This window comes from Hyperolius riggenbachi, chromosome 1 (genome assembly GCF_040937935.1).
Source record: "Hyperolius riggenbachi isolate aHypRig1 chromosome 1, aHypRig1.pri, whole genome shotgun sequence".
Taxonomy (NCBI): Eukaryota; Metazoa; Chordata; class Amphibia; order Anura; family Hyperoliidae; genus Hyperolius; species Hyperolius riggenbachi.
The window spans coordinates 234147420-234164481 of NC_090646.1; the positions used below are offsets into that span (position 1 = coordinate 234147420).

Here is a 17062-nt window from a genome sequence, read left to right on the forward strand (position 1 = left end):
TAAACAAACATAAATAAACAAACACGGGGGGGGGACCCCACCAACAGAGAGGTCTGTTGGTGGGGAGAAAAGGGGTGAAGAATCACTTGTGTGCCGTGTTGAGCGGCTCTGCAGCTTGGCCTTAAAGCTGCAGTGGCCTATTTAGGGAAAAATGGCCTGGTCTTTAGGGGGGTTTAACACTGCGGTCCTCAAGAGGTTAAACTCATCCACAGGACCCAAAGTTCCTCCACTTTTATCTATCCACTTTTATCTGTCCACTTTTTATCTACCTAGCCTTTCTTGATGTCCAAACACGACCTTGGTCATGGAACAATGAGAGTCTGAGGGACAAGCTAGCTATGTCCCCTTCAACAGCTGTAAGCTGCCATATAATGTAATTGTTGGACACATTCTTGGGCCAAATTAAGCATGTAGATTTTGAGTATATATTTTATTTTGTATAGGGGGGGACACTAAAGAAATGCCCAGTAAAAATGTTGTTTTAAATATATAATCTAGACATGTGACTAGGCGCCTGAATCCACTCTAATGACTTACCGCCCATTTGCACATGTCCCCAATCTTTTTCTTAACTCTTGTTTTTCTTATTTTTAATAGATAATAACAATATTTTACATCTTTACTGTACAGAAAAACAGCATTTTTAAAATGGCAATAAAAAATGTATTTGTTTTTAATCTGTTGAGCTATTACACTCTTTTTTTTAATCCTTATGCATTAAACAGTTTAATTGCTAAATGCAATCACAACATATAGGTGTTTAATTAGCAGAGGAAATCTTGAACCTAAGGTGTTGTGAATACAGCAGGGAATGAAGAATGTTTTTCTTGTTCCTCACACATGTACGTTCTAGTCTCATCTATCACTGTATCACCTGGAGAGACACAAAGGCCACAGTACTGGCGTGATCAAGTCTCCTATGACTATAGTAAACCAGTGCAGACAAAATTTGTCACTTGCTGCACTTATCTTACCTTTCAGCTTACCAAAAGACAACTTGTTCTCATTCTCATTATCCTCAGAGCTATGGAATCGAAATGTCCATCGTGCAGTGCAACAAATTAGTGTTATATAAAGGAGTATTACACATCACTTGGATAATGTTTATTCCATATTATATTGGTTGATATATGGTAGAAATCTATGACCATGATCCATGCACTTCCGCAGCGATTGTGTGCTGTCAGTTGACAGCTTAATCTCCTGCCATTGATCAGGACCCACTCCGATTGGCTCCTGGTCATGTGATCACTACAATCGCAGGTAATCATAGCGGTCATCAATGTAAACAAGTGCCTCACTTGTCCACATTCCCCCAACGATCGTGGCACATGTCAGTCCTTGCCAGCTAGCCCATACTGAAGAATATACTGGCCTGGCTTGATGATATACATTTTTCAGTACAGGGTTGGCTGCTGTGATGCGTTCTCATCGCTGGAGAGGAGGAGAGGTGAGTAATACTCACCCAGCATCGCTTCCTCCTGCTGATCTCTGCATGAGGGAGGGGGGACCACTAGACTACCAGGGAAGATACAGACTAGATCACACTAGATCACCAGGGATTATCTAAGGGGAGTGGGGCCACTTGATTTTTTTTATTTTTTTTGTCTGCACATTCTGAAGAAGGAGACCCACCGTGGCTCCAAAACAATTGTCAATTTTTGTGTTGATGGAGCAATAAAAGAGAACAATTGCACTTTGAAGCAGGTGTGCTAGCCTAACCTTATTGAAATGTTGATTTTCCTGGTGCTTGGGCTTAGCACTACTCAGGCTATGCACCCACATCTGGGGTAAGGTGTGCCACAACCACAGTCTTTTTTTTTTTGATTACCAAAGAAATGGGTTCATCTGGTCTTTAATGGGGGATAACATGCCAATCCTGAAAAGGGTAATGTATGCTAATGTTAAAAGTTTGTTTTCTTTTTGTGAGTAAACGTGTGCTAAAGCAGACTTGTTGGATACTTCCTACTTGCTGAGTGTCCCTCTATTATAATTGGACATTCACTGTGTACCTTTCTACCTATGTCTTTAATGCCTTATACTGTGATATAGCCAAGGAGCTATCGGCCTTAGTGCAAGTTTTGCATAAGCCCCCACAAGCACACAATGCATCACAATTAATAGGAGAGGAGAAAGGCACTCAGGGAGGGGAGGGAGCAGCCTCTCCACCAATCAGGCGCCTGTAGGCTTGTGATGCCAGTAAAATAATCTGTAAATAATTCTGCTACTAGGACTGCAAAAAAGTATTCAGTGTGTTAATGGTTGATGAGCATCACTTTCTTTAACACTCAGGGACAAGAAAAAATGCTTCAAAGCTGCTTTAGAGTTCTGTATAAAGTTTTTTTAATCATATTCATATGTGAAATAAAGGTAAAAGATTAATTCCTGAAATCTTTTTGTACTATGTGTACAGCATTCCTTATTGTGCATCAGCATTTCTCTGCATATTTATCTGTGCACAACATCTGAAATCTTCCATTATCATGGAGGAAATCTCACTGCACTGTCTGAGAAACTGTCCTAAATCCTTCTATTCCTAACAGTTTAAAAAAGAAACTGCTCTATTTAGGGATTTTTTTTAAAGATGTCTGAGACAGTTCTGCATAGAGTTCGAAAATACTATGAGTATTTTGTGTCAGACACTCTTGATAAATGTCCCCCACAGTTTATAGCTTTTTAATTCTGCATGTTCACTAACATGGATACAATTATCTCACTTTTGCTAGACTGTAAAATTCTGTTTAAGGAAAGGGCTGGTGGAATAAAGAATCTTCCCCGGTTCACTGACTGTTTCCAGCTTAGAATATTGCCTACATTTGGTTTTAGATGTGCTATTAGAGGAGACAGAGCACCACGTAGATTATGTCTGACACAAATGCCAGCCGATTCTTACTCCTAATTTTTTCACACAGAGCAGCTGTCTTCATGGAAAATGCTTTTATAAGATGCTCACTGGAGCTCAAAGGACAGAACTCTATTGAAGTAAGTTAAAGAGGAACTAAAGTCTTAGATTCTTTTCCACATAGACAGGACATAGACAGGCTTCTATTAGAATAGATTAGAAACAGTACTAAAAAAATCTATCCACAAGTGTTGTGGGGAAAATGGGAATAAAACCCCAAGCTTCCCCCTCTCTTATATCCTTACTTAATCAAAGCCAGTTGCTGCTCACCCCTTAGCTAGCAGCTGCTTTATTAACCTTTGATTAGTTAAGATACATTTTTTCTATAGGTCAGTGAAGATGTACATGTCACGAAGAGAATTTGATCATCATTAGCATATCACTTTTAGGTTCAAGATACCGTTACATGAAGTATTGTTCCCCAATCAAGTGTCCGCTATGATTATAGGAACCCTATACCAATAGTCCTCTCTAGATGCTTCCCTAATGGAACTGCAATTTTTACTTATTACTAACTCCTTTATTTTGCTATTTTATTTAGTAATGGTGTGAACATTTAGAGGTAAACAAAACACTTCCTGAGGTTTGTTTACCTTGAAGAGGTTTGTTTGCCTCTGAAGACTCCTTTTTAGTTTGAAACCATTTTGTTTTTCAGAAAGAAAATAACACAAACAAAACTGTTGTGATAAAGACAGCATAATTGTAGTAAATTATGTAATGGCTGGAATACACGGGTTGACCGGCGGCTCGATTAGCCGCCGGATCGACCCCAGCCGCGTCCCCGCCGCGTCCCTGCTCGTCCGCGCGTGCACGTGGATCGATTACCGCTCGTCCCTGTCGGCGACGTCTTATCAGCGCTCGATTCTCTGCCATTGTCCACCGCCGGGGATCGAGTGGGCGAGGGTCGAGCGGCATGATCGGGCCAGCTGAATATTATCAGCTGGCCGGATCAGCTGGTCGATACACGGTACAGAACCGTACCGTGTATCCCCAGCATTAGAGAGGATGCATTAGCTATCTCAAACATCTCTTAATTGTAAATACAAAGCAATGAAATAGGATAGGCTTATCGTTGCAAAGTTGTATAAACACATTAGGTCATAACTAAATACATCATCCCTTGCATAGTCAAGCAGAAAGTAAAAGAAGGGAAAGGCCTAGAGCACAGAGGGAGAGGATTGCCCATCAGTGGCAAGGGTGGATCACCAAGCAGAATCTCTTCTTTAATGGGAGTGGTTAGAGTGTCAATAAAACTTTCCCAGATATCAAAGAATCCCTTGGTCTGTACTTCTTTTTGTAGAGATGTCTCTACTCAATCCATGACTAAAAAATATAGCATAACTTCAAACAAAACTGTTGTTAGAAAGGTGGTGTGAAAGAAATCCACCCCTGTAGAATAGCTTTTTCGGGCTGCTGCAGAGATGATAATGGCCAGCTGTGCCTTTAGTTGCCCATACCCCTTCCATATCTGAGATACCAAATCAGGTCCAGTCAGGAGTAAGGGGAACATAAGTCAATAGGTAAATAGTTGTATAATTTGCTTCTTGGTGCCAGAATTGTTGAACTACTTCATGCCCCATGACGTGAAAATAAGTCTCTGCACTCCTTTCCCTACAAAATCCTAGATAAAACTGTTTATTTATCTCTGAGCTGATAACAATACTACACAGTTGTAAAGGAATGACAGCAAACCCCTCTCTTCCCCCCAGGGAATTTAATGGCAGGATTAATGTGTAAACAAGTGTAAAACAAACATTCCAGGAGCAGGCAGATGTAACAAGAGAGTAGGGTATATAACATGTGTTATTAATACATATTAAAGAAATGAACAATAGAATTGCAATCAATTTTTCTGACTGATTGTAACATTTAAAAAAGTCTGTACATCAAGTAATTGACAATCTACCACACACCATACAGCTTTGATAAAAATTGAACATAAAAATCCAACACTTCCAATCTTATTTTATCAAATAAAAATGGGAATTTCTATCAGATAAAAAAAAAGCTTTTAATTTTTAGGGACAACCAATCGTAATTAGCGAACTGGTGTAAAATTGGATCTTTTAATTGTATGGTGTGTGGCCACCTTTGTGTTAGGTTTACACCAATGTGCACAGATTGCATGCAACAGTATATTGTGTGGTGCAATGCAATGCATTTGATGTCATGTGTTGGGCAGTACGGTAGTGTAGTGGTTAGAACTCTCACTTTGCAGTGCTGGGTCCCCAATTTGAATCCCAGTGAGGGCACTATCTGTATGGAGTTTGTATGTTTCCCTATGTCTGCATGGGGGCCCTCTGAGCACGCCAGTTTCCTCCTACATCCCAAACACATACCGATAAGTTAATTGACTTCCCGCTAAATTGGCCCTAAACTACAATACATACTCTGCACAATACATAGAAAAAAATATGACCATGACAGGGATTAGATTGTGAGCTCCCATGAGGGACAGTTAAAGCGTAATATAATAACCCAGAATTTCTTCTTTGCTCTAAAAGATTATTTACAGCGTATAATATACTAACACAATGTTTTTTGTTTTCTTTAGCAAAACAGCATTCAAAAGTTTACATCACAGGGCTGACTCTTTCTTCTGCAGGGAGAACCCGCATCTGAACTGCTTATAATCTTATCTTGTGTACACATTCTTTACTTGATACATTTATGTAAACATTCTCTGGCAGTGCTGGACTTCAGCTGATGAGTGCTGAAGTGAAAAACAGATCATATATAACTGCTGGCAGCATTTAAAACAGAATGACAACAGTTATAAATAAAATGCACCAGCAGCTTTCAGTATAAATTAACTGAACTTTGGGAAGTTATATTATCTAAATGAATATTAATACTTGTGTACAAAATCAAATATGATAATTGTATGGTTTATAAAAAGTAGGAAAACACATTTTTGTTGAAAATTTTGTCAGAGTTTTAAACCGCTTTAAGTGACAATATTATATGCTCTGTACAGCACTGCGGAAGATTTCAGTGCTATATCAATACTAAATAATAATAAATAATAATGTTTCATTGAATGGCACAACATATGGGCAGCAATGGAGATGCTGATGTAGTGCATTCAGTCTTTTAAAAAAACAAATAAACATTAAAGTTTAAGTTTAATTAAAACTGCAACTCTGAGCTGCACTGATCATTACCAGAATGATCTATATGAAAGTTGTTTCTCACAGGTGGTAGGTAGGAGTGCACTATGGCACACTAAATGGGGCCATAAAACTCTTTTTCAGTTGAGATTTTGCTCTACCCTTTAACTTAAAGCAAACTTGAAGTAAAAAAAAAAACCTAATGATATCATGAATTGTAGGTGTAGTATGGATAATGAATAGAACATTAGTAGCAAACAAAAGAGTTTCATATTTTTATTGTATCATACTGTCACAGTTTTAAAACCACACTGTGGCCCATATGCAATTCACTTTTACACCTGAGTTTTCTCCTAGGAGATATTTTTTCATTTTCAATTTAAAATAACTTTTCAGCACTTTTCAACTAACAAAGTACCAAAAAGTAGTCGAAAAGTACTATCAAAATTGTTTTGAGTATGTTCTCGCTTTCTGGTGGCTTAAAAGGCATTTTATTGGCAAGTTTAAAAATATCAACTTGGAGAAAACTAAGGAGGAAAAGTGAATTGCATAGGGGCCATTTAGTGTGACTCATATGCAATTAACTTTTTCTCCTGAGTTATCTCCTACGAGATAATTTTCATATTCTCATATTCATAACTTTTAAGCATTTTACAATTTTAAAAGTACCGTATATACTCGCATAGAAGCCGAATTTTTCAGTACAAAAAATGTACTGAAAAGTCTACCCCTCGGCTTCTATGCGAGTCATCTGGCTGTGCCCCCGCTATGTCTGTCCTTCCCATGACGCGTTAGTGCAGCAGTAAACAGACTGATGTTCCCCAGCGTTCCCAGAGCGTGCAGCATTACGGAGCAGGCATCCTTTTGATGTAACTTTCACTCCACTCCCTCCTCACACGCTGAAGCCGGGCAATGTACAGTTGCTTTTTGTATTCTCAATACTGCATCCTCAATGGCAAGGCTGTGCTGTTATGTGCCAATAGATGTGTTTATGTGACAGGCAGCCACACGCTGTTATATTATGCCCGGATCTGTATATTGCTGTGGCTGTAGCTCACTATCATGAAGCTCTGATAGTGAGCTGGAGCCATGGCAATATACAGATCCGGGCATAATATAACAGCGTGTGGCTGCCTGTCACATAAACACATCTATTGGCACATAACAGCACAGCCTTGCCACGGAGGATGCAGCATTGAGAATACAAGAAGCAACTGTACATTGCCCGGCTTCAGCGTGTGAGGAGGGAGCAGAGTAAAGTGAGTCAAAGTTACAAGTAAATTCCGGGCTTCAAGAAACTACATCTCCCTGCATGCTTTGCTATTTTCCGCACATGCCCAGTAGATGGCAGCAGTCAGGAAGACAGCTCGTGAGTGCACATGGAGATGAGACATGCAGAGGAGAATAGAATGAAGTTATTTATGGCAGATGTGGGCTGTGTGTCTCAAGGATCAGGTGCATTCTGTGCCTGCAGCTTTGCAGATCAGTGAGAAGCACTTAGTGCCCTGGTGAGTCCAGCTTCACCTCACTGATTTGTCCTGTGTTTGTCTGGTGATAGTTCTAATCTGCCATCATGGGGAAATACACTCCTATTAGCAGCATTTAAGAGTCCAGACTCCAGGGTGTAGAAGATTTTTCTTGGGCAATGTCCCTGGTTGTCAGCAGGATGTGTGTCTAGAAGAGGCTGGGTGCTAAGCAGATGTGAGGGGTAATTAGCAGAGACATGGATGCACATCTGGCTATGGGGAGGTCGGCTGCTTCATACTGGGGGCCTGTTTGGCTTTGGAAAGAGGGGATGTCTCATAATGGGAGCACATTTGGTTATTTATCCCGAAGCTATAATGGGGTGGGGGCTTATATGCGAGTCAATCACTTTTTCCTGGTTTATGGGGGAAAAGTGGGTACCTCGGCTTATATGCGAGTCGGCTTATATGCGAGTATATACGGTACCTAAAAGTACTATGAAAATCATTTTGCGTATTTCCTTGCTTGCTGGTGGTTCAAAAGACATTTTATGACAAGGTGTAAAAATATCACCTAGGAGAAAACTCAGGAGAAAAAGGGAATTGCATACGACCTGTGTCTTTTCAGCTATAAAACAAAGCAGAAAGAAGGACCCTTTGAACTTCCCCTTATCTTAAGCTGTCTCTCACTGTTGCTTGACTGTTGAAGTGCTCCAGAAAACTGGACTGTATTCGATGTAGTGGGTGGAACAGTTCATAGAAGCTCATTTGCATAGATAACAATTGAAGCTTTTTAACTCTTCCTGTACAGGAAAACAGTACTCTTTTTTTTTCTTCTAATGTTCTATTTCTTAGCTGTACTACACATACAATTCATTATCTCATAAGTTTATGTCCACTTCAGGTTTGCTTTAAATATACTTTTATCCTTCAGTGCAAGGTGAATCGTGGGAGAAATTGGAAAATTCCTGCTGCAGTTTCCACAAAGTGGTGGTGAGTGGTTTTGCCCACAACTATTCCATGGCATGAAATCAGCAGGTGACAGATCAGGGGGCTTTATAGGTAACACTGCTGTACTTTCTCTAAGTACTCTGGATTTCAACCACAAATAATTTTTATATTTTCTCATTGCAGATATATGGCTATTATTAATCCACTGAAACCGCGCCTGTCTGCTACGTCAACCAAGGTAGTCATTGGAAGTATTTGGGTCTTTGCATTTATCCTGGCTTTTCCTCAGTGCCTATATTCTGAAATTAAAGTGACACCAAGAAGGACTCTCTGTCTGCTTGTGTGGCCAGGAAATGGGAAAAAATTAACGTAAGTCTTGTTTAAATAAACCGCACCAAGTAATGTTTGTACATATGGCTTATTTGTGTAGCATTTACAAAAAATGGTAAGCACAAAGAAAACGTAATTATTTCCTTATTATGTTGATAAAGCCAACATACTGTTATTTTAGTTCAGCCAGCTTATTATTCTTCTGCTTCTTTGTATTCTTCTCCGCCCTCCATTTTCTATACCTTATGCCTCCTACAGTTTTAAGAGTACAAACACCAACTCTCCACACTTGTCCATATCATAGAGGAGTAAATTGCTTGAGCTTCAATAAGTGATGCTACCTTCCATGCCCTGGACCACGTTTTGTTGGCATTGACTTTGACAAGGAAAATTGTTCAACCACTGCCACTCGTACAGTTTTGAATCTACACTCACCAAACTTACACTATATATTCTTGAGGTCAACTCGAATAAAAATGTGACTTTTTTTGGATGTCCAAAAGTGTCCGGAGCTAAAAACAGCCAATTAAAAGTGCTATTTTCTATACACTTCTCCTGCTACAATCTTCTGAGCACAATTTTAAAGCTTTACACTTTTTTGGCCCATAGCGGTGTAAGTTGTTTGTGTTTTTTTAAGTGTTCCCACCATTTATGCTTCTGGGATAAAGACCACATTTTTACCTGTAGACTTTCATTCGAAAACTTCAATCTGCTGCCACTCATACAGCTCTGAAGTTAAACTCACCAAACTTGGGTCACATAGTCATGGAGTCAGCCCGAAAAATATTGCCATATTTTGGTGACTAAAAAAGTGGATGGAGCCACAAACAGCCAGTCTGATTTCATCCATTGACTTCAATGGGAAAATTTAAAAAGCTGTCATTTTTAACAAAACTTAAGTCAGGGTCCCCAAACTTGGCACATACAGTCACTGGGTGACTGAGGTTAAAGTTAGCAAGAAGTGGATGGAACTAATCAAATTTCAGCTATTCATTTTAAATGGGAATGTTTAAACTGCAGCTGTTCTTAGACTGTTAATGGCAGGGTCCTCAAACTTGACACAGTCCGACACTTGGTGACAGGGATTCAAATTAAAAAAGTAAGTGGAGCCAAAAACAGATTTCTTTGATTGATTTCAATGGGAAAAATTGATAAACTGCAATTCTAACTGTTTACAACCCAGTTCCCCAGACTTTTGTACCTACTATACACCAGGAGTGATTGGAGATTAGGTCACTAGCATTTTCAATCTAAAATCTCATGGATCACAAATTACACCATCTAGTGTTATTATTGCTACGGTAATATTTTATTAACATAAAATAAATGTTACAGATGTTGCCAAGGCACAGTATAGCCCTAAAAGGGGGTTGGGGAAAAAAACAATATGTGTATCGCCCGATACAGCAGTGATCTAAGTAAAATAAAATAAGAAAAAAATACACGCAAGACTGCATTGTTCCAAACATCCAGTGAAAAATTAAAGGCAAATTAGAACAAGCTACATAATAGCAGTTAAGCTCATGACAACAGAGTAGGCCATCTAAGAGAAGAATGCCAAGTAGACCAAGTGCCCCACACCTTCCTAAATTGCTCTTTGAGGTTGTTCAGTGAGCAAGTGATGTTTTCAATCAGGTAAATAACTACTGCAGTTATTCTTTCTAAAGCAAACATCAAGAAACTGAAATGTGATCATCTGAATGTTGACCATTTTTTCCGATTTCAGCTCCCAATAAATTAATATTAGGCATTACTGTAAGAATCAGCAAGGCATACCTCTCCAAAACCAGAAGCAGAATTTTAAGCTTGGGATGTACAGTATGTTTCAATATAAACTCAATAGCCTCAAAATGATTTCACTGAATCCCTTATATAATGAGATACAGTGCAGGATCCATGGACATTTTGCAGAGTAGCAAGATTCTGAAATAAACCATATTAGTTTATTTTAATATAGAATTCACATATATCCCCATGGTTTACTGTAAGCTAATGTAAAAAGGAACAAGTATATTCAAAATCTATTAATACCAATTACTGTCTTGTAGAAAGAGGCAGCGCCGTTTGACTGGGCATAATATTTTCTCGATGCTTACAGTATTCCATTTAACTTCTAAGTACTTTTAAAATGATATTGCTTGTTGAGAATTTAGAGCATTAAAGTTAAACTACTAGATATATATTTACACAGACATTCTTGGTTATCTGAAAGTCTTCTGAAATTACAGCTAGCATAGTTTAGAATGGAAAATATGTAGTATAATACGTTTCTAATGATTTACTCTGTAACTGTATACTCACAGGAAAAAAACAGTGCAAAGCATTCTTAAGCTACATACACACGTGGCACTATTTCAGCCAATGATAATTTGCACAGAAAGTGTGTGTACAGAGTTTGCCTAGCTGATCCTGCTTGGGCGTCAGGCATGTTGGATCATTAATGATACCCAACCATGACCAATCGCAATCTTATTTTCATCCCCAGACAGATGGAAGCCACACCACTGTATGCCGATTGTCGTCCATCTGCCTCAAATCATACCAACAAAACACATCGCTAGCATGAAGGCTAGAGATGTGTCTGAACAGCATTATTCTCCAAATTGTCCCAATACTCAACAAATGACAATTATGGAATGTGTGTACGTAGCTTTAGGACAGCTAAAATAGCAGGTCCTCTAGCCTTTTTTTCCTGAACTGGAGACCATAAGGGGCCCAGCAAAAGGGTACACATTATAGTATGATTATCCGTGCGATAGATGGATCAGATAGATAGAATCCGTCATGTCCGATATTGCTTCTGATCGTTTCCACACTCGATTTCTCATAGTGGTGAATAGAAAAAATGTGAAAAACAAAATAAGACAAGCGAATCGAGTGCAGAATCGAGTGCGGAATCGTGCCAAAAAAACAATGAGGTCACAAAATCACACGAAAAACCGTAGCGTGTGTACCCAGCATAAGTGTTTAGGTCCACCTTAAGTGTCACTTGCTTGAGTCATTTTCCAAATTTTGCAGAAAAGATTGCTGGAGGGTTAGTGAATTAGAGTTTGTGCAAAACCTTATTTTTAATTAATTCCAGACACCATGGATGTATGTATGCCTCTTCAAGGCTAAAATTGCAAAAAATATCATCATCCTAACTAGGTTTCAATATGACCTAGTCCATTGACACTGAATCCATCACGATGTGCATGTGGCAGATCACAAAATATTTCAAAATGTGCATTTTCCAGCAATGTAATGCCATTAATAACATGGGAGTAATGTACCAGGGTTCAGCTTTTATGCAGCCAAATGCCAACTATCATGCAGCATGGGTCACAATCCGCGCTGGGGTTTGGCTGTTGTGTAGCCATAATTCCATTCAACTGCAGCGCATGTAGAGCCAGCATACATCAAAAAGGGCACGTGGTGTAGCCGAAATGTAATGATATTGTCAATAAACATATCTTGTTTCTTGTAATAAAAAAATCAGAAAATATTGTTTATAAAACTGAAAATGATAATATATGTATAATTGTATAATATTGTGTATAACCTTTTATCATTTCTTCATGTAGTAAAATCTGAAAATATTGTTTATAACAATGAAAAAAAAAAGTATGTTCGTAATAACTGTAGTAAAACATTAGAAAAAATTACTAACATTTTACTACAACTAAATGTTGTAGTACATTTAGAACCCTCCTTCTACCTATTCCTAACCCTAAGACCCACCTGGTGGTGGCGAACCCTAAGACCTCCTGGTGGTGCCTAGCCCTAAGACCCCCCTGGGGGTGCCTAAACCTAAAACCCCCCTGGAGTGCCTAATCCAAAGACCCCCCCCCCGGTGGTGCTTAACCCCTAGACCCCCTGGTGGTGCCTAGCCCTAAATCCCCCCTAGTAGTGCCTAACCCTAAGACCCCCTGGTGGTGCCTAGCCCTAAGACCCACCTAGTTGTGCCTAACCCTAAAACTTCCATATCGTTAATCAAATTATTTTTTAAATCAATATATGTAGTTATAAACTCCCCTAGTTGTGCCTAACCCTAAAACTCCCATATCATTTATCAAATTAATTTTTAAATTGATATATTTAGTTATTTGAGGAATTTTGTATTTTCCACTATTCCGCTAATAGGTAGATAGAAACACTAACTATAGTAAGTATGTTTGTAAGCGTTATTATATGGTACATTTGTAAACGTTATTATTCACCGGGCACCCATTGAAAACGTTATTATTCATCAGGCGCCCATCAAATGATATTTAACATGAGAGTCAATGGCGGCACCCTTTTTGTCCACTTGCCTCTTGCGCCCAAATTTCCAGAAAATGGTATTGGCTGCAACTGAGTGGTATTGGCTGCAGTGCTCAGCTATAGCGTTATACATAAGTACAGTGGAGGTTAGTGTTAGGCATAAATAGGGGATATGTTAGTGTTAGGCATAGGTGGGGGTGGTTAGGATTAAACATAGGCGGGTAAGTTAATGTTAAAGCGCAAGTGAGGTAGTCAGTGTTATGAGATAGAGTATGAGGTAACATTTAGAAAGTAATAGCAACAGCTGCACACAAATTCCCAATGCTAAGGCATTATTTAAATACCATTTGAAATATTAAAATAACATCAATAACCAGTGTAACATGTTGTTGATATATGGGTTTTTCGTGTGTGTGTGGGTGGGTGGGTGGGTAAGTGTGTGTGTGTGTGTGTGTGTGTGTGTGTGTGTGTGTGTGTGTGTGTGTGTGTGTGTGTGTGTGTGTGTGTGTGTGTGTGTGTGTGTGTGTGTGTGTGTGTGTGTGTGTGTGTGTGTGTGTGTGTGTTTTTGAACGCCAGCAAATGTTTCCCTATCTGTGCTTGATTTTATATTTTTGCATCTTGAAAAAAGATATTTGTTCTTCCAATAGTTAAATTACAAAGGTGGCCTTTTATTTTCTATTTATCAACTCTCTATTTTCATTTTAGGTATCAGATCATTGTGGTGTTGTTTGTGTACTGCTTCCCATTACTTGTGATGGGCATCACATACACCATTGTTGGAATTACACTTTGGGGTGGAGAAATACCCGGAGACACTTCTGATAAATATCATGAACAACTCAGAGCTAAAAGAAAGGTAACATTTACTACAATTCTTATTATTGTTCTTGTTGTTGTTATTGTGCTTTTGATAGTAAAATTATGCAGGCATCGAAACAGGTAATTTCGTAACTCAGTGCCACTGCTATAGTGGGCACTGCTATAGTGCGCACTCGGCACAAGGGTAATTTGGGGTTCCAGTGAACACCAGACTCAAAATTACTACATTTTACCATACTATTTTGCTACTTGGAGGGTATAATAGTATTTAACGTCACCGGGAATTAGAGCGGCATCTTTTGGCTCACCCTGCATCACTGGTGATATTACAATATGTGCGCACAGGCATACTCCATCCCCAGAAAAAAAAGCACAACCCAGTTGATCTGTGTCTATAAGCTACTGACTATATTTTTATTTAAAGAGAATCTGTACTGTGAAAATCTTACATAAATAAGCCCGCTCTGTGGCATTTTCACTGCTCCTCGCTGCTTTCTTGGTGATAAAATCACTGTTTTATTCATTGTTTTTGTAAACAATGAAGATGGCCGCCAAACAGGAAATACATCATCAGAGCAGGTGCCTGTTTGCAGAGGCTCCTCTCAAATGTGAGTTGATTGCTGGAATGTTACACCACTTGTTGCCTTAGCTGCTTATCTGAGCTCTGAACTGATCTTTCTGCACTCACAGCTGTTTACAAGGTCACAAGCTCCTCCTGAGCCTGCAGACGCTGGCTGTGAGCCAAGATCTTGTTTGACTCATACACACAGCACACACACAGAGCCTGCAGGGGGCGTGGAGAAGGTGTGTATAACTTCTCCCTATCACAGCAGAGCAGTGCATTCCTATCTGCCTCGACAAGGCTTGACAAAGGAAAGAAGATTAGATTTATTACAGAGACAGTGCAACTAGAAAAGGCTGCAGCAAGCCAGACCACAATAGAACAGGTGTAGAAACTTATAGGATAGAAGAAATAAGGCTGGAAATTTTGTTACAGAGTCTCTTTAAGGTGCATTCACAATATGTGCATTGTGGTTATCATCCCACAGCAACAAAGGTCCCACAGTGGGCCCATTCACATATTCAGGTTAGTTCTGCTGGGCATCAAGTTCCATCATAATATTGCAACCTGGACAACACACACGTTACACCCACATTACAAATGAATAGTGGTCCTGACCAACCGAATATTGTCAAGATGGAATTCGATTGGACCATTTTCAAACTGCATAAATTTGCATATCCCTGCACCAATTATTTACATCTCATTGACCTCTCCTAAAGCTCACATGCTGCTCAATGCCATAGTCTTCTTAGTCTAATGTTCCTGCTATAGTGTATTTTAGGAGAATCCAGTTGACTCAGTCATGTGTATATTTTTGGAATGTGTAAGGAAACTCGTGCAAACACAAAGAACATACAGAAACTATTCAGAAAGTATCCTCTAGTAGTCTAGTAGTCAAGATTCAGATCTGGGACTCTAGTGCTGTAAGGCATGTTAGTAGCCACTTAGCCATTGTGTCTGTATTTTCTTTATGAAAAAATAATAGTGATATTTTCCTGTAAAGTAGCTGTATGACCAGCCAAGTCACATTATAGTAAGTTTCTATGAAATGTTCTCCTGTTAGCTAAACCTGCTGAAGTATAGCATTCTATGGGCTTGATTCACAAAAGAGTGCTAACTGTTAGCCGCGATTTTTTGCGCGGAAACGATATCGATTTTGCAAGAAAATTCGCATTTGCGCGTGCAAACATTATCGTTTCGAGTGAAAGTTCACGATCGCGCGCAATGCAAAAATTTGCGCGAAAACGGCCGTGCTAACAGTTAGCACTCTTTTGTGAATCAAGCCCCATATGTACAACCAAAGTCTATACTCAGCCCATTTCCCTGCCACCATGGCAACAGGTGAAAAAATGGCATTTTGTAGCTGGGTACATGATTCCATGGCTCTAGATGCTATAACTGCAAAAGGAACATAGGTAATTAACTTACAAAAGATGTTTAATAACACTGCTAGAAATGTCAGGACGATATTGATCTAACTATAAGGGTATGAATGTATTTAATGTTGATTTACTGACAATATTCTGGTATAATTTGATGAGCTGTAAATTAATTTCTTAGCACTATTTATTTTACCTATTGCCTTATAATATTTCTGTCCAATATGCTGTCGTTTTGGCAACCTTTTGCAGCTTTCTTGTCAGCAGTATCCCGCATTGGTGTTTCAGAGCAAACACTAAAACCCGCATTACCGTGTTTATAATTTCTTCCAGAGTTAATCAATGTCTCCATGGTGACTTATAAAATAACAGCTAATTATATTGAAAGGAGGCTTAAGACGCTAGGATCATTGGCTGTATCATGTTGCAGGTGCATGTTGTTGAATATTTGTTATAGTTTTGCCGTTTCAGTGTAAATTCTGGCAAGCAAACGTATCAAGGAAGGTTATTCCAATTGGTTCAGGGGACGAATATAATAAACAAGCTTCTACTTAACCTGACGCCTTCCAAAGTATTAAATGAACATACCATTAGAATAGAACTATACCTTGCTGCCTTTTTGCTATTTTGAGTGAGACAGTGAACTTATATTCAACTTTGGAAATGGTATTTACTGCCTACCTTCTTCACTTATGGCTGTACAGTTGTTAAAGCAAACCTGAACTGAAAATTAAAAGTCAAAATAAACATACACACGTCATGTGTACCTCCCGTGTAGTCTACTTATCAATCTCTTTCGCCTCTCCTGCAACATGTTTGTCTACTGTGATCAATGGAATTCCCCATCCACCATTTTGAAAATGGCCATTACCTCATAACATCTTCCTGGTCAGCACACTGTTAAACTGTAATATCTCCTACATGAGCCATGGGGAATCATGGACATTACCTTGCTCATCAGTTGTCTTTTCAGTTATAACTGACAGCAACTGATATATAACTGACTACAACCGATATATTTCAGTTCTGACAAGATCTTGTCAGAAATGGAAGTAAGAAGAAAATGGTGAGATTCTCAGAGGAACGGATTGTGAGGTAAGTATGTAATATTAAATTGCAGGTTCATCGTGTGTTTATTTTAAATAATGTTACTTCAGTTTCACTTTGAAGTAATAACTATATCTAAAAGGAAATATTTTTTTTTTGCTATTACATTTTTCTCTCCAGGTGTTTCTAATGCTATGCTGGAATGTGAAATATAGAAATAGTGTAGTGGAATACAGCTGTATGTATGATATTCT

The 17062-nt window shown here is 38.9% G+C and overlaps 1 protein-coding gene across 1 annotated transcript in view; it reads left to right on the top strand.

The window, feature by feature from the left end:
* TACR3 (tachykinin receptor 3) overlaps positions 1–17062 on the top strand; it is a 231392-nt gene that overhangs the window by 113522 nt on the left and 100808 nt on the right. Inside the window, exons 2-3 of the mRNA XM_068270735.1 lie at positions 8610–8795; positions 13704–13854. Coding sequence (XP_068126836.1) covers positions 8610–8795; positions 13704–13854 — 337 coding nt within the window. The remainder of the gene's footprint in view (positions 1–8609; positions 8796–13703; positions 13855–17062) is intronic.